The sequence below is a fragment of the Zonotrichia leucophrys genome, chromosome 1A (genome assembly GCF_028769735.1).
Source record: "Zonotrichia leucophrys gambelii isolate GWCS_2022_RI chromosome 1A, RI_Zleu_2.0, whole genome shotgun sequence".
NCBI lineage: Eukaryota > Metazoa > Chordata > Aves > Passeriformes > Passerellidae > Zonotrichia > Zonotrichia leucophrys.
This window is the reverse complement of record NC_088170.1, coordinates 5,523,460-5,545,116: the sequence shown is the minus strand read 5'-3', so window position 1 is coordinate 5,545,116 and position 21,657 is coordinate 5,523,460. Positions and strand designations below refer to the sequence as shown.

At 38.7% G+C, this 21,657-nt stretch overlaps 1 protein-coding gene across 13 annotated transcripts in view; it reads left to right on the top strand.

Annotated features, from left to right (window-relative positions):
• The window catches only part of ERC1 (ELKS/RAB6-interacting/CAST family member 1), a 271,066-nt gene that overhangs the window by 106,823 nt on the left and 142,586 nt on the right, over positions 1 to 21,657 (top strand). For 6 of the 13 annotated variants that reach the window (XM_064736111.1, XM_064736148.1, XM_064736162.1 and 3 more), the window contains 3 exons: positions 121 to 156; positions 7,042 to 7,235; positions 17,561 to 17,572. In XM_064736111.1, the coding sequence (XP_064592181.1) occupies positions 121 to 156; positions 7,042 to 7,235; positions 17,561 to 17,572 (242 nt within the window). The remainder of the gene's footprint in view (positions 1 to 120; positions 157 to 7,041; positions 7,236 to 17,560; positions 17,573 to 21,657) is intronic. The other 7 variants (XM_064736129.1, XM_064736207.1, XM_064736179.1 and 4 more) reach the window with 3 other exon arrangements.

The window sequence follows — 21,657 nt, the reverse complement described above, 5'->3', positions numbered from 1 at the left end:
TAAATTAACGTTGCAGTTATTATTTTAAATTCTTTTCTTGTTACATCTTTTCTTTTTCTCTCTCACACTGTTCCTATCCCAAATTTTCTCCATCTTTTCCTATCTTCTTTCTCCCTTTAGCACCCTGAAGTTTTATTGAGTCATCCATCCAAGCTAGTAAGTTCCCTGGCAATCTGAGGGGCTGTTGCCAGCACATCTAATTTTTTGTGTTGCATGTGTATTCACCTGTGCTTTTATAGTTGGGCCAACACAGAGTGTATTGGTAAATTCCTTTAGTATAGTGGGTATGGACAGCATGGATGCAAACAAAAAGCAGTGGGATACCAGACCAGTCCTGTTCCAAAAAGCTTTCTGAGATGTTTTCACTGTTTGACTGCCTTGGCCTAACTGCATTTTTGTTTGGACAGCTTAATATCGTGTCTTGTGTTTTGTTTCCCTTTGCTGCTGGTGCTTGACGTGTCCTGTAGCTCTTCTGTCATCTCCATTGTCTGTGCATTTTCAGAGCAAGAAGGTGGGATTTCCATGCAAATCAAGCTTCTTGTGTGGAAGCGTTCTGTAACACTGGGCACAGCAGCACAGTAGGAATAACAACTGAGTTGCAGCAGCTGAAAGATTGCTTCAAATCTTGTGTAACCATTCAGCTCACTGGTACTATGTCAGTTTAATTTTGGATCCTATTTCCAGCCTCCTGTTTGATGTCAAAGAGCACTCCTGTCAAGGAGTGTTTGTGTAATAATATCTCCACACTGTAAATTACGTAATCCAAGGTGGTTTTCATCAGAGGTTTCTTTTGTGGCTCTGTGCATAAAAAATGGTGTTACAGAACTTTTCTGATACCTGTGTTACTCTTGGCAATGTTCAGGGTAAATGGAGTTGTCTATCCTGACAATCATTGTCTGAGAGTCAGAAAATTTCTGGGGCTCGCAGTTGTTCCATTTTTGTGGCATCCCATATCAGAAATTCTTTAAACCTGGCTAAATAGTGTCAATAAAGAGTTGAGAAAATGAGATGTAATACAAAAAGATTGTACTTGGTGCAAATAGGCAGAAGAATTTGAGTCAGGAGGGCATATTCTCTACAAAATCTTTAATAGCATGCAAACCTTTTGAGAGTCATTACTCTGAAGTCAGAACACAGAAGATACTGGAGCAAACTGTGTATTTTATTCTCCAGTATGATAAAGCAAACACACAGGATAAGGTACAAGAGGCTCTGTGAGGGCCAGGCTGGATGGGGTTTTAAACAACCTGGTCTAATGGGAGGTGTCCCTGCCCACAGCAGGAGGTTGGAATGAGAGGATCTGTAAGGACCCTTCCAACCCAAACCGTCCTACAATTCTATGGTGGCTTTTAATGTTCCATTGATTACCTCAGCATCATCTCATGTAGTGGAAAGTTGGAGAGGTTTGCTCCCTGATATTCTTATAGCTGAAAAAAAATGACCTATTCTACCCCTCCCAGAAAAACTTTTGAAGATAGCACTCATTTTGAAAAATGAAATATTCAAAATTCAGGAAATGGCCAGTGTCACACTGTGTGGTCTTTCTCATTTTTCCTTGTGAAGTAATTTGTATAGCATTTCATAACTAAATTATTGTCTGCTAGAGTCTTGCTGTTTTCAATATTGCATGACAAATGCTCCAAGAGTGAGCCAGATATACATGAGAGATGATAATCATCCAGAGAAATAAGCTGGTAAAATGCTTTTTTAATAGCAGGAAAGCATTGAGTGAATAAGGCAGGATACATTTCCATTTTGCTTTTTCCCCCGCACAACAGGTTTAATAATGCATCCTCATTTCCCACAGGTGGTGTTAAGGAGTGATTAGTTGTGATCAGCATGACAGAAAGTGTCGTGGTGGGGGAGACAGAAACACAACAGGACACCAGGGTTTCATGGAGCAGAGAGTTTATTGGTACCCACAGCTCTTTATGTGGGCTATTCCAAAGACTCCACATCCAAATTTGGTTGGCTATGATTGGTTACCATCTAGCTCACCTGGCTAATAGATACCTGCTCATGTTCATGGTAGGGATTGCTCTCTGTAGCCAAACCCCTCCTCTTATGAGGCGTGCAGACCATCTGTGTGCTGTCATAAGAAAGAAAATTGGGGGATTATTTCTTTTAATGTCATATTGCAGTTAAGAATAAGCAGCTTATAGAGCCATACATTGACTATCCAAAAACTGGGAGTAAATGTCTGTCCTTTCCTTGTGTCCTGATTTTGTAAAGCAGTAGTCAGGTGAGTAAGGGCCAGATCAGAGGAGGCAGGTGGGGGGGTTAAAATGGATTTACAAAGAGAAATGTCCTGTGGGAATTTCCCTCCTGGCTTTGCCCACTCTGTGCTGGGCTGAATCCAAAGAGAGCAAATGGTTTATGTTTAATGACATCCCTGGCAATTTGAACCCCTGAAGAAATCAATTTTTTAAGTAATGGAAATTGCCTCTCTTGTGGTGTCTTCCTGTCTTTATGATTCTTCATAAAGAAAATAATTTGTTTATGAATTGATTCCAACTGAACGCTTGCTTATTCAGTGTCGAAAATTTGCAGATCCATTAACAAAGACCAACCATGTAGAGATGGTTAAAAGACAGCAAACAACTCTCTGTGACAGACTCAAGTTTACAGTACATAGTATATCACAGAATTTCCTGAGCCTTTTACTTCCATTACTGCCTTTTCAAAAAGCTTTTTTACAGTTTAGAGAGTGTAGAGCCTTGGAACTAAAGGAGGAAAAAGCCTGATGGTTTTTTAAATTTACAATTCTGTTAAAACTAATAAAGGCATGATAGAAGACAGCACAAAAGTTTTATCAGTTGAATTTCTGCCTTTAATACAGAAGATGGGTAAAGTGTTTGTCTTTTGCAGTAAATAATCATAATATATTTTTGTATTTGTGTTTGCATTTGCTATTTTTAGGAGACATGAGGCTCCCTTGGAGGTAGGAGGGTGGATTAAAATGGGATTTCAGGTTCTTGGGAACTTTTACTTCATGGCCAAAAGTTCTTGGCAACATTTGTATGTGAAATGTTAAACTGAATTTACTGTCTCAATTCATAGGTAAAAGTAGAAAGTGCTTGCTGTGAGTTATTTGCTGTTTGATTTAGTTAATATTTTAGGAATATTGATTTGGAGTCTTGGTCATAATGTTTGGAATTTTTATTTACATTTTAGAACCTTTAAATTGGGTCTGTGCTATTATGTTCCCTGTCTCTGGCACACTTTAGGCTGTGTAAGATAATCTTACCTCTTAAAAAAGAGGTTTTTGGCACGAGAAATATCAACTTTAAAAATTCTTTTTAATGTGTTTTGTCTTCCACTCCTCTCCATCTGTAAATATTGGTTATTTCTCTGAAACATTGGTCATCTTTGTTTTAGCTGTAGAAGTTGGCTTTGTCAGCTGATTTTCTGTGGAAGCAAGAGAAGTTGGAGTACATTTATTTTGTTGAGGAACAATCACTCTTTCTTATGTTCTGTAGGTTCCTGAAGCAGTCACCCCATCACTTACCACTTTCCAGATGGGAAATGAGAGCAGGGAAGCAGAAAGCTGTTAAACCACCTCTTCCTTTATAGTCCCTCTTAAAAACTGGGAGAACATATCCAGAGTAGTAAACTTAAACTGTTCTCAGCCCTGAGCCACTTAGAATTTGAAACTGAATTCACACTGGCAAAGATTAATACTGATCAGATGAGCTTTGCTAATAAAAGCAGAGCTTAACAGGGTGCTGCTTTCCAGAAATGTGGCTGTTTCTTATGCATCAGTGCAGAGTGAAATGTGTGAGTTTGGCTGTGCTCTTTAATTCACCTGTTTGATACCACACAGGAGCACAGAGAGCTAATGCCAGTTCAGGGGTAACAACTGAAGGGTTTAAATGGCCTCTGATCAGGTAAACTCAGTGATCTGCAGAGATGAGAAAGTGCAGTGTTCCCTTCACCCTCAGCAGGCTGCTTTCTACATTTATTTAATTTTTGTCATACTTCTTTTATACACTATCACATTTGTTTGTAACTATATTGAAATTACAGATTTACAAATCCTGTGCCAGGCAGAGATGGAAGTCAAACCTATGAAGTAGACTTCTTATAGTCTCTTAATGCAGGAGAAACTATTGGTGCATTTGTCACTTTACATGTTGATTCTGCTTCAAAAATGAAATTACTACTTATTTTGGAATTTCTCTACACCTTTGATGGGCGGGGCAAGTTGTATATGTTTTTTTTTTTACTGTGTATGTAGGAATTCATTATTTTTGTTTTGCTTTTTGGTTAAAGGAAAAAAACCCCAAGATTAATTATTTTGCACAGGGAAGGTAGCCAATTTCATCTGTTCCAGATCTTGATGTGAGTTTGTGGGAAAGCTCTGAACGCATTGGTTTTCTCTCTTATACAATAAATGAATCCAGTAGAATTTTAGAGACAGTCATGAAACACGTATTTTGTACAAAACCCACAAAATGGACCAAAGTCACTCAGTCAGTAACTCACAGTGCAGGAAGTGGTCTCCAGTTTACAGCATATCACATAACATTCCCTTTGTGTTAGGTGAAAGTATCCATACTTATGTGCATTATATACAAATAACATGTGTTACTTGTCTTAACCAATAATTTATGTCCTGTAAATAGCCCTTTGGTTCTATAAGAACCAGACACACTGACTTGTTGGCTAATTCTCTAGAAAAGAAAATTTATTTCCTCTTCTCAGTATTGTCTCTTGGGTTGTTGTGGAGATGCTTTTATTAGCAGAGTGAAATAAATCAGGACTGTTCTGACAGTCAAATTGCATTAGGTCTTATAACTTCTTTTGAATTAGTGAGTTTAATAAGCCAGGCTAACAGCCTAACTTTGTTTTCTTTGAAAAGAAGTTTCTTGATTATCTGATCATGTATTTTGGATGACTTTAAAGAGCCTGGAGGAGTATTTGTTAAACAATTTGAGATGTTGGAAACATACCTAAATCCAGGCTCTGTCTGGTGAAAACCAGACTTAACTCCATACACAGAGTCTCTTAAGGGAATACTGATGCCCTCAGTTGATGGATAGGTGACCCCAAAAACAGTATTCCCAATTCCCTGTATTTGGGAAGGAAAGATTGGAGAGGGTTTTTGAAATTTAAGGTGTAGTTGAAAAGGAAATGAAATAAAATATTTCAGATTTCCTCAGGCTGGAAATCCCAAAAAAAGCATTTCAGAAAGAGCCAGCAATGCTGGTTGCAAAGCCAAGTGTGTCCCCTGGTGCTCCCAGCTGCTCGTGGGGCTGACACACTTGTCAGTCTCACTGCTGCCACCTCCTCCTGGAGTCTGCATCCTCTTGGCAGGGCATTAATTACTGTGGGGAGCCCTTTCCAAGGGTGTGTGATTTGGGGTGCTCATGGGGCAGCAAGGAGTCTGGAAGCAGTGACAGCCCTGACTCCAAAAGGCTTTGCAAAGCCTCACAGGGATGCACTTGTAGCCAGGAGCCCAAGTGCAGGGTTTTCAGTCTCACAGCTCAGTGGCACAGGAGTGTCAGGGTTTGGCTAGAAAGTCACTCAAAAGTAGGGAGCCTGTTAAGTGTTCCTAAATGCATTACCTCAGGAAAGGGTTCTACTCTTCCATGATTTTTGGTTATTGGGCACTCTTGCTGACATCTGCCTGGGAGACCCTGGGGCATTTTTTTCTAGGATAAAATACTGTCCAGCCTAATCAGATTTCTGGAATTGTTGTTTTATACAAAAGAAAGCCACAACAGCTTATTATTGACCCTCACACAAGAGCTGCAGGGCTAAGGCCCTGGAACTTGAACCTTTGTTTGGGAAAGCCAGATCCATCCCAAGGTCAATCCCATTAAAGACAGGCATCAAGACTTTCCACAGTCCCATAATATTCTGCTCCACAAGTCTCCTGGATTCTACTAGAATGTGGCCTTGGGTCTAAAGAAACTAATTAAAAACTAGACACTTCAAGGCAAAAATGTTGGAGTCAATGAATGGATATTTTCCTCCAGTCTTGTTTTACTGAATAACTAAACAGATTTAGCCAAATATAATTTTGCTATTTGGTTCTTTGGAAGCAGCAGCTTTCTGCCCTGAGTTTTTTACTGCTGTAGTACTCTCCAATTACCTTTAAAAGCAACAGAGTCCTATACTATCAGATCTAGACTTAGTGTGCTTTGGAGCAGAACATTGGCAGCTTGTAAAACAACTTTCCACAGCTGCACACAGAGAGGAGAAAAGTCTGTAGTCTTATTTTCTGGTGTAGGTTTGTTTGGAGAAGAGCAAGGCCTGGGCTTTTGCAGGCAATCCTGATGAGCAGAATAGCTCCATCAAACTTGCCATTCACTGAAGCAATTTTGAGTGATTCTGAAACAGCTTTAATTGATAGCAAATTGGAGTTTCAGATACAAAAACAGAGGAGCAGGGTAAGAGAAAAAGGATAGTCTTTAGTCTGCTGTTTACCTTCCAGCATTAAAACTGCATTCTTCCTGTCTCTTATGTGCATGGGAACTATTGAATTCGGTTTACTAATAAATTTGTGATTTTTGTAACAAACCAAGCCATTAAAAACCCTCCCCAAACAATCAGTTCATTGGGATCATTTAATCCTCAGTCCAGAGGTACTTTTTGTCCCAACAGCCTGATTTTGAAAAATGTATTTCCTAGATAACTAAGCAAAGATAATTTCAGTAGCCATGGTCATAAACCCTGGTCTGTGTCGCTCACAGAACTGGCAAGGCCTTGAGCACGTCAGCACCATTCGTGCAAAGGTCTGACACTTTGCAGAGTGATGTAGTTATTGAAGGCTGTTACCTGTGATTTATTTTTCTGTTTCAGATTAAAAGTCATGTATTCTTTTAAGCTGAATTTAAAAAACTAAATTTGTTTTTCTGCAGAGTATTTCCCCATACTTAAAGATAGCATAGGCTTTTCATATTCCCGTGTAATAATTAATCTTGCCATTTTGAAACAGCGATCTAGATAGCACTTTGGAGTTGTCACAGATGGCATTTTGGGGCTGTCAGAGCTGCACGTGAATGACGTGGTGTTTGTTGCCCCTTTTTCCCCCAGGCTCACGAGGCCACCCTGGAGGCCAGGGCCAGCCCCGAGCTGGGCGAGCGGCTGCAGCAGCTGGAGCGGGAGGTGACGCGCTACCGCGAGGAGTCCGGCAAGGCGCAGGCCGAGGTGGACCGGCTCCTGGAGATCCTCAAGGAGATGGAGAACGAGAAGAATGACAAGGACAAGAAGATAGCAGAGCTGGAAAGGTGAGGATGGTGTAAAAGTTTGAAAAGGAGCGAAAAAACTCGCATTACTAAGTTAGCGATAAGTTGTTTTTCTTGACTTAAAAACGTTAATGTGCCTGTTTTGGAAAAGTCTTTTAGTCTGTTTAGAGTTTTTGTTTCTTTGGTCCTTTATTTTGCTACATTATTAGAAAAAGGGTGTCTTACCATCTGCTTTTTCTTACCTGGCTACTCAAAAATATGGCTGATAGGTAGAACTAGAAGGGTAGATAGAGATATAAAGGAATGGCGAGCGTAGGAAAAGCTGTAGAAATTTTGGTGTGTTTGTAAAACAGTTTGTTGTTTTGATACAATAAATTCCTCAGGCTTGGCTTTCACAGAAACAAATAAGAAAAATGCCTTTTGAAAGCTTGTGTTACTATTTACTGACATTCTTCAGGCATTGCTTTCACAGAAACAAATAAGAAAAATGTCTTTTCAGAACTTGTGTTACTATTTACTCAGGTTCTTCTGACAAGTGGTCTCATAACTCAGTGCTGGTAGGGAAACAGGTAAACTTTGGCCCAAGTGAAGCCTGATGAGCAGACTTGCTTTTGTCCAAGCAAAATTTGATTCAGCATTTTTCAGCATTTTCCATCTTTCTCTTGGAGCCAGAAGGCTCAAGACTATCATGTCCCTAGAAAAAAATGGAAATTTATTATGATTCCATGACGTTTGAATCACAAATATAAGTAATAGGTCTTGTGAAAAATCGGAATTAGATTCTATGTTCTGTCATTTTCTCATCTTACAGTGGGCCAAGAACAAATTTCTGGGCAGTAATACCTGTTTGGGTTTTTTTGTTTACTTTACTACTCCCAACTTAGAGCAGCAAAATGGAAATTTGATTATTCCCATTTGCCTTGTGCCAGAATAGTCTTTCTGTCTTTTCTCTACTTAACTACTGTACAATTTAGTGTCAGGAAGATTAGGGCAAGTGAGTGGAGGACATTTCAGGTTCTGCAATCAGTGGTTGTTTTTCATGGCTTGCTGATTGTCAAATTATGGGCCCCTCAGAATGATTTGAAAAACTCTTTTCTGAGGAATCCATTCTCTTTTCCTTGACATGTACAGAGCACTGGAACAGTTCAGTTTGCCAGCTGGGCTTCTTCTCTCTTTGTGACTGTAAGCAGCATCCTGTTGGTTTTCTTTAAGTTGCTTTATTTAACCAAAATTCTTCATACCTGTGGCATAAGCTCAAACACCCAGGAGTGAGGATATATTCTTTTTTAATGTCTTCCCTTTTTTCCTAAGTGATGCATTGTCCAGCCCATTGGTACATAATGCAATCAGCAGAACATTCAGGCAGTACGTTGATATTGTTGAGTGAGTATAGACATGAAAAAGCTAAAAGTCATTTGTGTGATTTTTTTTCAGTCCTCTTGGGGTCCCCATCTCAGGTGTGACATTCCCCATGTCATCCTCTTTAGGGCAGGCAAGTTGACCACAGAACAGGTACAAGCAGCAAACTTCTATCAGAACTAAGATATGGGGAAGAAATATATTCATTGTGCCTTAATTGTTTTTTTTCTTTGTGGAGAAGTAACTACTGTTTAGGAAAAGTCAGAAGTATGCATCATTCATCAGTCTGATTCCTAGAGGAGATTAAAATGGCAGGAAGAGAATTCTCTTAAATATGCTTTTAATGCAAGCTGACTTTTTTATTACATTAGCATTCAGAAACTAATCATGATTTGACTTGCAGCATCAAAAATTGAATAGACACAAGTGTCCTATAAACAAAAAAGTTTATAGTCTGTGAAGGAAAAATAACAAAGGAAAAAAATTAGGATGGATCTCCTTTTATTGATAGAAGCAATTGCACCATCTTCAAAGAGTTAGTTTAGTTAGTTTTTCTCGGAAAATATGCACTTCTAGACATCTGCAAAGCAGTTATTGTTTGTCCTGTTACATGGTAGTTTCTTGATGTTTCAGTCACAGACTCAAGTCCTACTATGAAAATGTAGAACCCCCAAATGAGTAGACATCATTCTGTAACAATTGGGTAAATACTTTGACTGTTCAGTTTTATCCATTCCTTCTTACCATGATTGTCTGACTATTCAGTTTTATCCATTCCTTCTTACCACGATTGTCAGTCTTACAAAAAATTAAGTGGTCCTCTTCTCTTTTTAACCTATCTTTTCTACAAGTACTGAGATAAGATAGAATATGTTTTCTCTTATTTCTGTTATTTAGAATAGGTATTTTGACTATGTAAAAGAAAAAACATCTTTTGTTATCATGTGACTGCCAGCAGCCAAATAAATCAAGGGGAGGAGAAAAATCTAAGAATATTCATTAAGCGGAAATAGAAGAAGTCTTCATGATCTAGAGATCTAATCTGGATGCTGTTAGTGTGGTGAATTTGCCATGCATCAGCACCTGAAAGGATTTTTCAGGTGGAACTGTAATATAAACACAGGACTGGAGAAAGAGAAACTTCCAGATACTTTATGGTGAGGTTTTGACTGGTAATTTCTCTTTCTGAATAATTGTATTTGACCTTAGTTTTTTTCAACTGCTCCCCCAAAGAACTATTCTCTGAAAGCTTGCTTTCTTCTTGGGAGTTTTTGCACAAAGCAGAGGTTTTATCGTGCCTATTTCATGTATAGGTTGGTCCTGTTTTTATTTACAATGCTTGTTTATAAAATATTCTTTCATGGCTGAACCTATATATCGAGGCATGTTACATGCATGTTTTAGAGCTAGAAGAGTCCTGGTTTCCAGCAGGAAAAAAAATAGATAGTTTTGCCTTTTGAAAGCCTTTCCTAAACTGTGGTCCATGCAGAGTGAGGTAGAAATTATCTTGTCTTTTAATGCTTGTACAGCTGATCAAGCTGTGTTGTGCAAAGAAGAGCCTTAGTGCCTGCAGAAGCAATTGTCAGCAAGCTAAGCAGCAAATATTGCTGTTCCTATCAGGAACACTTAGTGTTCCTTGTGCAGCAAGATGAGAAGAAAAAAGTCCCATACAGAGAATAATTGTACTAAAAAAAAGGGATTTTTTCAAAAGAGAGTCTCTCCTCCCTGTAGTTTTCCCTCTTGCTGGTTCTGTGTGACAACTAGTCCATATGCTGTCAGGGAGAGAGAAAAGGTATCACAGTTTCATCCCCAGAAGAGATGTGTCACCTGTTAGGGAGGTGTGCACAGAGGAACAGAGAAAGAGAAAGGACAGTAAGGAGAGGAAGGTGAAATTAAAAGCAGAAAACTGTTCTTTTAACCTTTTCAATGTAAGCAATGCTGCCTTGTGCTTAAGGTAACATAAAGAGAAAAATGCTTCCACTCTTCAGTAGCTGTTGCAATTACTGACTGGGAGACATTGCTTTTCAGATGAAAGATGTTAAAAGAAGTGTGTTAATTATGGTGCATGCTATGCAAAAGTTGAAAAATAGTCTAGAGTCCACACAAGGTGGAAAGGACGAGCTCATTGGTATATATACTCTGTGGGGAGGATTTTGCTTTTTCTTATGGGAAGGTGGGCCCGAAGTCCCATTTCTGAATGGGACATTTCTTCTGTGGGTGAACAGCCACATAAGTTTTATTTGTGCCCCCTATTGTGGTGGTGCAGAGGTTTTGTAGCTGTCTGGTTATTCACTTCCTTTGTAACTAACTGTTTGCTTTTTGTACTGCCATCCCATAACCTCCTGTCTCTCTGTAACTTTTCGTTCTGTGTTCTGTTTCCTCCCCCTGTCCCCCCCGCTCCCCGAGTTGTGTTGTTTGTTCTGTTCTGTTCCCGGGGGTGTTTGTGACTGTGCCTTTCCTCAGAAAGCGCGGCTCCCGCACTCCGCACCCTCCCTGCCAGGTGTCGGTCCCCGCACCGCAACACCTGGGGGGGTTTGTGTGGGACTTCCTGGGAAAGTGAGTGCCCTCAAGGCTTCTGTTTCCTCCTCTGGGCTGCAACGTGGCCTCTGCTGCTGCTGCTGCTGCTTGGGGCTGCTGCAATGCTGCTTCTTTCCCTAGGTCAAACAGCACCTGCTTATGTCGAGTGCAAGCGCTGCTCGTGACCGCAGTCCAAAGGAAGTTTGCTGCTGTTCTCTCTGATCTAAACCTGACAGAAGCTGTTGCTTTTTAATTCTGTTTTTCTTGCTGTGTTTTGCCTTTGGTTCTAATCTCTGCTACCTACCTACCTGCCTGAATCAGCTAAAAGTTAGTGTTCTTCAAGTATTCTAAAATGTGTCATTGATAGAGGTCAGTATTTATCAGTTTCTCTGTGTCTGGATTGAAGGCACTTGAGGCAGTAATTCATGTTCAGACTCAGGTGTTGATTATTTCTTATCAGTAAAACAGTCTGTGAGTTCAGCAGCAAGGCACAAAATGGCTCTCTTGTTACAAGGTCTTTTAAGACTAAACTATCCAATGAAGAACTGACACTGAGATTATTTTCCCTTTTAACGCAGTAACTGGTCCCAAAGAGCCCCCAATGCAGAATTTCTCCCCAATTACAAAATGTCAACCAAACTGAAGAAGAAGGATGAAGAGGAAACCCAGGACAACACCCTGTGGCCTCCCATCTTGCTTCCATCCACAACATACTAAAAATCCCAAAACCTAAATTTCTCACCAAGTGATCACCTACACTGCTCTCTATAACCTATTTCACACTTTTGTGGATTCCAGTCTATCTTGAAGTCCAGGAAACTTCATCCATGAATGAGGGTCAGAGTCAGTGCTGCCCTGGGGGTCAGGGCACCCCAGAGCAGACAAATATTCCTGGTGCCATAGGTTTGTACAAGTATTGACTTATTATTGAGTTTTATTGTGATGATAATTCATACACAGAATAGTTTATACACAGCCTGTACAGTAACACATCTCTGTTGGTGTGCACATATTGTGCAAATGAGAAATTTGTACTTGAAAGGTGGCAAGAAGTATATCTGTATATGTTTCTTCAGAAGAGAGCACTGAGTGAATATATGTGGAAGTGCTACTTCCAGTTGTAGGCTTAAAATTGATTTTCATTTGGCACACTCACTATATAAGGTAGGTAGTTCTGCAAGGACACAGGGCTTGTTTTTATTCCTGAAGGAAATTTTGCTTTGGGAGCAAAGGAAGACAGCACTCAGCTGTGGAATACCAGCAGTCCTGTTAAGGACAGCTGGAATTAGTGGCTATTTTAAGAAAGAGAATTTGGAGAGTTTTCCTGAAAAGAATTTAAGGATGCCCTTTTGAAGAAGAAACCTTCCAACTTTTAATTTGTAGCAGCCAAAAGGTATAGTCCTCATCTTAACTATTTCTTCCCAACAGTAAATAAAAGATTAAAAAACACTGGGGGATCTCAAAGGAGTGCTGAAAAATGTGGACAGTAGAATGCAGAATGTCTTATTTTGTCTCTTTTTAAGACACATGTTTGTGTAGTGTTCTATGAAGGATAGATGGAGAGAGAAATTAGCTGTATTTTCCATCAACTTTACAGTTTCCTAGAATAGTGTAAAGGAAACTACTAGTAAATTATGCCCTAAGCTTAAGTCAACAGTTTGAAGCTGAAATACTTATTTTCAAACTGCTACTCATACCTTGGAATAATTGTCTTTGGTTTTCAGGTTTGTTGTTTCTGTGAATTTTTAAATAGCTTTTTATAGCATTCCTAAGCAACAACCACATCAAGGCATCAATAATTTAAAGTAAAGAGATATGGTGTAAAATTAAAGAAAGGTATTTATAAAGTCATAGTCATCACCATTAAAGCTAACCTTGAGAAGATGGTGTGGCTGTAATTCTTTGTGTCTTAACTGATTATAGCCCTCCAAAAATAAATTGAACTCTGATTCAGGCATTAGAAAACCTGAAACAATTAAATATTATTTTAAAATACTTCAATCTATTTTGTTGCCATAAAACATAAAATCAAATGTTTATTTACACTTGCATGGTATTATTACAAGGCAGAATCTGTTGTTGTATTTTTCATCTATTTCCCTCAAAAATCTGTAGCTTAAGTGAACATTAAAATTCTAAGGTAAATCATTCAAAACTTAGGATATTCTGAGATTGCCTTATAATTTTAATTCACATTTTATGTGAAATTATACACTCTTTACCATAAATAAACATTTTTTTTCTAAAAAATTACTGCCTTTGTGAAGGACACAGCTGAAATTTTCCACAAAAATCCCTGGTTAGGTTGAACCTGTCATGGGAAATAGCAGCACAACTTTTTCATATTTGGCAAGCAACTGAGAACTGGGTTTTGTAATGGAAAGAAGCGGTCAGGCCCATAGTTAGTCCAGCTCCACCTCTGAGCCCCCAGGTCTGTTGAATATTAAGATTTTCATCATCTCCCAGCTAGGAAAGGAAGAAGTAATTTCGTTCTTCTCAGTCTTGCTTTATCTTCATACAAGATCAGCATTACACCTGAAGTCCTGTATCAAGTTTCAGAGGAGGAAAACACAAAACATTTCAGATCAGCATAACTTCTTTAAACAGATAAGAATAAAAGATGCAGGCACATTTGCTTACAGGTATTTAACTTAAGGCATTTGAAAGTATGCTGGTTTTCAGAAAGTGTCTGCCCTCTGGAAGTCAGGCTTTGTTAAAGTGCCTTAAGAGCAGCACTCTGACTCACTGATCACTCTTTAAACCTACATCTAAGCAAGGAAAAGAAAGGCACAGTAATTGCAAATCCATCTGTAGAGAGCAGCAGATAAAAACCCCATCACAGTGATTTTAAAGTGACTCCTCAATCCATCCTCACCTTTTTCATATAATGGGATATCCTTCTTCAATTTCTTCTTTGTTTAGCTGTCCTTTATTTCCCGTTTTTTCCCCCTTCCTGTATCATTAAATCAAGGTGGTTTTCAAGCACTCCCTCTCATGCCTGTTATCTGTAATGAGTATAGGAGTTGTCATCTGCATTATATTGTAGCAATAATGGATTTTATTTAGCAGGTATCTCCTAATCCAGCTGCTAGATCAGTGTAAGAGCTGTGATATAATTAAAATAATTATAAATGTGAGGAGGAAGAGCATCTTGGAAATAATGAGCCAAGTCTGCATATCAGTTTCATTGCCTTTACTACATCTCTTCCAAAGCTGTTTTGTAGCTTTGTTTCAGTCAATATCTTTGAGCAATATGGGAGTATCCATACTCACAACCTAGTGTGAAAGGAGCAAAAAAACACCAAACCCACCAAAACTGTCTTTTGTAGAACTGATATAGTAAAAATAAAAGCATCAGATCCCAGTGTTGTCTTGGAGTACAGAAAGAACAAGAGGAATATGCAGTAATTGCCAGCAGTTCAGTGAAATTGTCATTTTAGTGCTCCATTGTGGCCATCTGTGGCATGGTTTGTGCTCTTAGATCCATGCACACAAACCTTCTGTCTCTGCCTCTCCATCCCTTCCCCATCCCTCTAAATACCAACCTAGGAAAAAGGAAAAGACCAGCCATCATTCTTTTATCAAGTAAATCTGTCAAAAGGGGTAAACATAAATAGCCTCTCTGCTTTGACAGACACAGGGAAGATCAAATGCCTATTGTTCCCTGTCAGATTGCTTTGAAGGGATGACAGGGTAATAAATAAACACAATCACTCACTGTCAGACAAGGGGAATTCAAAGGTTGACTGAAAATCGTTACATAAACTACATCCTAAGTACATCTGAGACAAATGTTGCAGGCTCATCCCACTCCCTATAATGCAAGCATGTGGAAAAATTGTAGCTGGAATAACCAACAGCTTTTAAAATAGAGATTTCTTAATTAAAATGCTTAAGCGTTCACATCTCATTTTTTTGATCTGCACCCAGTGATCAGATTAAAGTCAGTTCTACCTTTAAAATTACCAGGATGATATTTTAAAAATAAGTGGGGGTTTCTGTGGGGCAGCCAGCTGGCATTACAATTGTCCTGTCTCCCTGTGTGACTGTTGCACCGGAGCACACAGTAAATGGGGCTGGGCAGGAGCGCTGCTGCTGCGTCTTGTAAGGAATGCTGCAAGTGCGTGTTCTTGCTTGAAGGGAAAGGGTGCAAACTCAAACTTGTGTTTCTGCTGTGTAATGAGTCTGTCTCGGTGTGTATCTGGTCCTGCTTGCTTGGGGCTGCTGCCTGGGGCAGATGCTTGCTGTGCTCCTGTGTTCAATTTCACTGATAGAGCCCATGCACTGAGGCTGCAGCTCCAGTCCATGGCAGGTCTCCGTTGGCTTCCCAACAGCTGGCAGATTCAGGTGTCTGCCTTGGTTTTAGTTTTAGTGACAGCACACTTACAGATTTTCTCTAATTTTAATGTGCTTTCATACATAGTCCTTATTTTCATTCAGCTAAACATTGATTATTCTAAAAATTCACACTTCTAAAAAATATTTTCTGCCTCTGTAACAAAAACTTGGAAAAGGGGCTAGCAATTACAGAAAATGTATTTTTCTTTGGGAGAAAGAATTATTCCATAACAAAATGGAGATGTAGCAATAATTGTTCTCTGTTTAAAACCCATGCAGCTGGTTAAATAATACTTCTGTAGCACACAGAAAATTGCAAGTGACCTCAGCATAGTGTTGTACATGCTGGTTTGCCTTCATCCTGTGCCAGCAAAAGATGCTACCTTTAATAGCAGTTGGAAGAACTGTGTGGTTCATTTAAATTCCACTGGACTCTTCTGAGTTGTAGCCTGTATGTTTTTCACTGTTAAACTGAAGACACAATATCAACATCATAACAACACAACCAAAGGATCCCTGAAACACAAAATGAGAATTTAAAATTTTTCGCCTTACTGTATTTATTCCCATGTTTAACCAACTGTTTATTTTCAAATTTTTGTTCCCTTTTGTTAAATTTGTTTGTAGTCTTGGATTTCAGTCAGAATAGTTACTTACATGTTTTTCAGTATGAATTAACCAAGGCTTTTGGAACTCTGTAAGTTACTTCGAGATCAAAGACTGAGATGTGGTGTTTGGCACTTTACAAGTCTCATCTTTCCCCAAATCCCCAGATAATAAAGCCTTTACAACAGCTGTCCTTGAAGAGCTTGATTTGAAGAATGTTGGTTGGGAAGCCAAAGAAAAGTACTTCTGCATTAGTTAATCTGTTACAGAACAATAACAGCTGCTTGTACAAATTCAATACCCAACAGAGTTGATAGTAAAATTTATGTCATAAATAAGGACTTCATATTTTATTTACATGCCTCCATATACCAAGAGTAATAAAGAATATAGCAGTTAGCAAAAAATATAAAAAATGGAAAATATAGAAATATTTTTATCCAGCACATATCCTGCCTTTTTAGAGTGATATTTTGCCATGGGAGAAGTACAACAAATGTTGTCAAATCCAAATTGCTACTTTGGACAGAAGAATATTTCATTTGCCTATTTTCTGTTGACTGAAAATCATCAAATTTAAAATCAGTTTGAAAATATCTATATTTATGGTTCCTTGGACTTACCTTGCTGTTATCAGTGAAATTGACAGCAGATGCCTATGAAAGATACTGGAGACATTTGAAAAAAAAAAAAAAGCAATAATGAACCTATGGGACCTCATGTTACAAAGGGGACTCCAGCATTTTGTCTTGGTCGTTCTGCTGTTGAGCAATGTTGGAGAGAACTGTCAAAAAATACCTGTTTGGTCATTATTGTTCTTAGATTGCACCTTATACAGGAGAATTATATGGCAGGAAGAAGAGGCAGCTGCTTTTTTTGTTTCTCTTTGGAAGGGGTGACTTCACTGTCAAAATTAAGAAAGATGAGCTTTTAGCTTTGACAAATCTTCAGGTCTCAAGGACTTTTCTCTGTGGTTGGGTTTTTTTTCCTTTCTATTTAGTCCCTTTATACAAGTTGACATCATCTGCAGGAAAAGTGAAAAAATTGCATGTCTTGCTCATGGAGAGAAAATAAGCCCTTAGAAGATGTCATAAAGGAAACATCAGGTTTCATCTCAGATAGTCAAACTCTGTATTTTCAAAATGTTCATTTGAATTCTGGAAGAAGGGTACTTGCTAATGATGTGATATAAATCCAGAGTTTTCTTGTATGATGGCTTATTTTCTTTTTCCAAGAGCTGTTACGTATTGGAGACTATTTTCTCTACAGAAAGTTGCCTCTAGTTGAAATGGTGTAATCTAATCTAAAGGTTCTTTTTTTTTCTCTTATTTCTTGGTTTTTGGTTTGGTTATTTTTGTTTTTAATTAGATGTCTATAAAACATGCAGCTCTGTGTTTGTGAATGATTGTGTGTCTGTGTGTCATTACCTGATTTATATCTGCTTGTTTTGTCCTTTATTCTTGAACTGCTTTATCTCTGGACTCTGTTTTCACAAACTCTAACTCTTTCTCTTTCGCATCTCCTCCTGGATTTGCTGCTTCCTTCAGCCTCACCTCAAGGTCAGTATCTGCTTTTAAAAGGGTGTTTATGAGACTGTCTGTTCAGCTAAAATTGAGATCTTACAGAAGATTGCACATCAAATTACATGATTGCAAAATAAAAGATCAGAGATTTGGTTAAGTCTGTGTAGGAGGATGGGTTGAATAGGGTGCATGTTTAGAAGGAAAGAATTTGTATCAAACCATTGTAAATCAATGCTGTTGTGCACTGGCAAGAAGGGGGACGACTAACCAATGAAGGTTTTAAAGGGAAAAAACTTCAGGAACAGGAAGCTGAAGTAAGACAGTTTAAATATTTCTGGTTTTATCTGTTACTTTAAGAAGAGAAGAGATTGGCCATTGGCCATGTTCCACAATACATACACATGCTGTGGAGTGCAAAGTGGTTCCTTTGAAATACTGGTGGTACAAACTGCAACTGCTGGATCTTTGTCATTGCCTCTGTGCCTGAAACCTTACAGGGATGTTGCAGAAACAGTTCAGGTGCAGCTTGGATGTGCTGTGCTGTCAGAAAGAACCAAGGGCTGCGGGTTCAAGAGAAGTGAATTAGCAGGAGGATGAATTTGTTGAAAACACAGTGATAAACCACTGAAGAAAGCCTACTAAGAAACAATATGTTTGATTTGGAGTCTTTCAGCCATTTTTCTGTTTGTATATTTTAAGGCTCATTTTTCTGTTTGTATATTTTAAAAGCTGTTGCTAACCTTAGATTTTGGGATTTCAGTAGAGCAGCTCAGAGCAAACATCTGTGGCCTAAATAACACAAGAGTACATTACCTAATGACTCTCATTTCCCTTTGAAAGCTCTGCAACCATGTTGGATTTTAGTCTTTGCTGATAAATTCTGTTGCTAGAAACTATCTGTGTCTCCTGAAGAAGGAATGATCATAATTGTTTCAGGCAATGTCTTTGCCCAGAAAGCCACTACTTAATGACTAAAATTCTGAGTTCTCATGGACCAACATTCAACTTTGCTGTTCATGGTTAGCACTGAAAAATGTGGTGGTGGCTGGAATCCCCCGGAGCTGTGATGCTGCTGACGCCTTTAAATTGTGTCAGTGCTGTGACCTTGGTTTGGCACAGGCCCTGCACTTGTGGCCTCGGGTGAGTGTTTTTCTTCCTCCCACAAACTGGAAAAAGATTGGAAGTTAATCACGTTGTTGTCATCCATCAATACCTTCCGTGCTCAGTGTGTCATACTGGCATACTTGTAATTACTGGGGAGAGGAGGTCTGGCCTGGAATGACCCCCTTCATGTCCCAGAAGATGGAACTGCCAGGAAGCTTTTCCTGCCCTGTGAACGTTCTGCTCTGAAATAACCACTCTGCCTTTTGCTGCAGGCACAGGACTCTGTGGGCTGGTCTGTATTTGCCTGCTACCACCAGCAAATACTTGTTTGCTTGGTGTGCCTTGGCTGATGGAGTCCTAGATCCTATGGAATTCAGCTGTCAAAGCTGCTTTGCCTTCAATCCATATGGCTAAAGGTTTTTTCAATACCTGTGCCTATGCTGGAATTAATGATAAGAGGGGAAGCAATTTTAGGGTGCTGTTTGGTTATGGTCTTTCTAAGACCTGGAGTGATTTCTCCTTTCACAAGCAATGTAACCATAACTTTTATTTCTCACATGTAGAGCATACTGTAAAATTTGGCCAGAGAAGATATGGCTGTGATTTGAGGTGACCAAGTGTTAGGATTAGGAGCTTGGAGGAGTTTTCTAAGATGTTAAAGAGATTGCCCATTCTGTCCTCACAGTTTCTTAGTTGGTTTATTGATTATTTTGGATTACTTTTTTTTTCAGTTTTTTAAATTATTGTGGCTAGTTGCTGAGTTTTTAATTTATTTGTTAAAATAAATCAAGAGTGTAAGGAAGTAGGTGGAATGACTGCTCTTGGAACTACAAAATCTCTGCTGGCCAGAAACAAAATAAAAAGCTTCTCCTCAGGGCAAGCAGGAAAATTGCTGTGGTTGAAGTATTAGTTTCTTTCCTAAGCATTTCAGAGTTTGCTAATTATCATTGACTGTAATATATGAAGAAACTGTTTTTCTCTGAATGATGTAAAGCAAATTTTTTCAGACATCAGAGCAAATGTCTCCTGGAAAAGAACTCAGTATGGGAAAAATATGTTAGGTATGTCTATCTTCTAACAGGAAGAAATTCTCTGATTATTTCTAGAAATTCTCTGATTACTTCTGTCTCATCTAGAACAGCTCTACTTACACTAATCAATACCTCTGAATTTTCTGATTTTTTAAACTTTCATAATTTCTCTCCTGTTGACAAACTCAGTGAATCAGAATAGAACCATGTAATCCACGTCACTGTTGCTGTTGTGGCCTGTATTTGCTGCTCAGAAGTCCTAAGGAACTGGAGTGGATGTCGTGCTGATTCATAGTAAATAAAATTGCCTTGGAAAGCACAAGGATTAGAGCAGTTTTCTGTAAGAATTTCTTTTGCTAAGCATCTCTGCTGATGACAGCTTCCCATAAAGAACTCCCCAATGCTGGCTGAGTTCAAGAGTAATAAACCAAATAACACTATACTGATGTCATTACCTGTAGCAGTGAAAATAAATAGAAAAAATACCATGAATTCATATGCTCCAGTTCTTCTAAGCTGTTCTTTTGAATATGTGTCACAAAAGTTGAGACAGATAAAGATAAAAAGACAATCAGGTGTTAAAACAAGCAACTGCAGGTTTTTTGAGGGAAGAATGAGCTATATTGATAATGCAGAAATAACATTTCCTGCCTCAAACTAGGTAACAAACAGTTTAACTGGACAGGAGATATCCCACAGAAGGCTTGTCTTTTAGTGCTCTGCTTTCTACTGTCAGATTTTCTGCTAGTTTAGGTCACATAATTGATTGTACTGTCTGCCATGTTTTAAAGCAAGTAATCCACTTCTAAGAATAAATTTTTCCAGATTATTTTGCTGTACAAAAGAGAATTTGATGCTTTAGGAAGTAATAATGAAATTCTGTAAACCTTGTTTCCCCAAGCAAGGTGGCTTGGTGATTAGATGAGTACAGGCTGGTGGCATGAATCCAGGTAAAAGTCTGCTGAGAGTGTATCCATGTAAAATTAAATGTCAGTGTAGCAACTCAAGTGTAGCCTTATAAAATCAAAGTGAAAACAAAATAGTAAATCTGAGGGGATTATTTCAGTCCTTCTTCCAGAGCCTTAAATGTATATTCAACAGAACATGTCTAACCACTGAAGAAATATTTAAAACGTCATCCTTCTGTAAGAAAACAGAAGATAATACTGTATAAAATGTTCAGAGTGCAGGAAACTCAGGGTGCTATTCAATAATTCTTTTAGAAAGCCAGACCAAAACATCAGAGTACTTAGTGGCAGGCATGTAGTCTGTGGTACCTGTGGGCTTTTCTGTGTGCTGGAAATGCCTTTGCACACTGCTGGACCTCCAGGTAGCCATGGATCTGAGCACTGACAGCACGCCAGGGCGCTCAGGAGAAATTTTACTGCAAGTGTGGCTGGCTCTGCAGTTTCATACCTTCAGGAGACTCCAGGTCTTCACTCTGCCGTAATGTTGGTCATTAACCATGTCAGGAAGTGATGAAAATTTGAAGTTGTGTTGAGTTAGCAGTGGTTTTAGCTCAGCAGAGACAGAAACGTTATCTTCAAAGAAGTTTCCATTTTTATATTTCCTTGGCTGTCTCCAAAAGACAGCAATCTGTAGTAGTTGGTTTCTATTCAATATATGTTTCCCGTAGTTCTACTTAGAGCAAAAATGGCTTTGGAATTATTTACACTAAGAAGTACTCTTTTAAAAAGAGTTATCTGATCCTTTTGAGTGAGAAGAAATATAGCTTCTTAGGGATGATAGTGGGGAAGGAAAAAAATAAAGGCAGTGTAGGTCTCAAAATAGAACTGTGGTTTTCCTTAAAAGAAGTTGTTGGCATAGCCTTTCAAATTTGCTTTAGATATAGTGATTATCAGAGCTTTCCTCCTCTGTTGAAAGTGGAATCTCTACCTACTCTATGATTTGGAAGGTTGAACAATTGTTTTATTAAAACTATACTATATTAATATTATATTAAAGAGATATTAAACTATACTATAC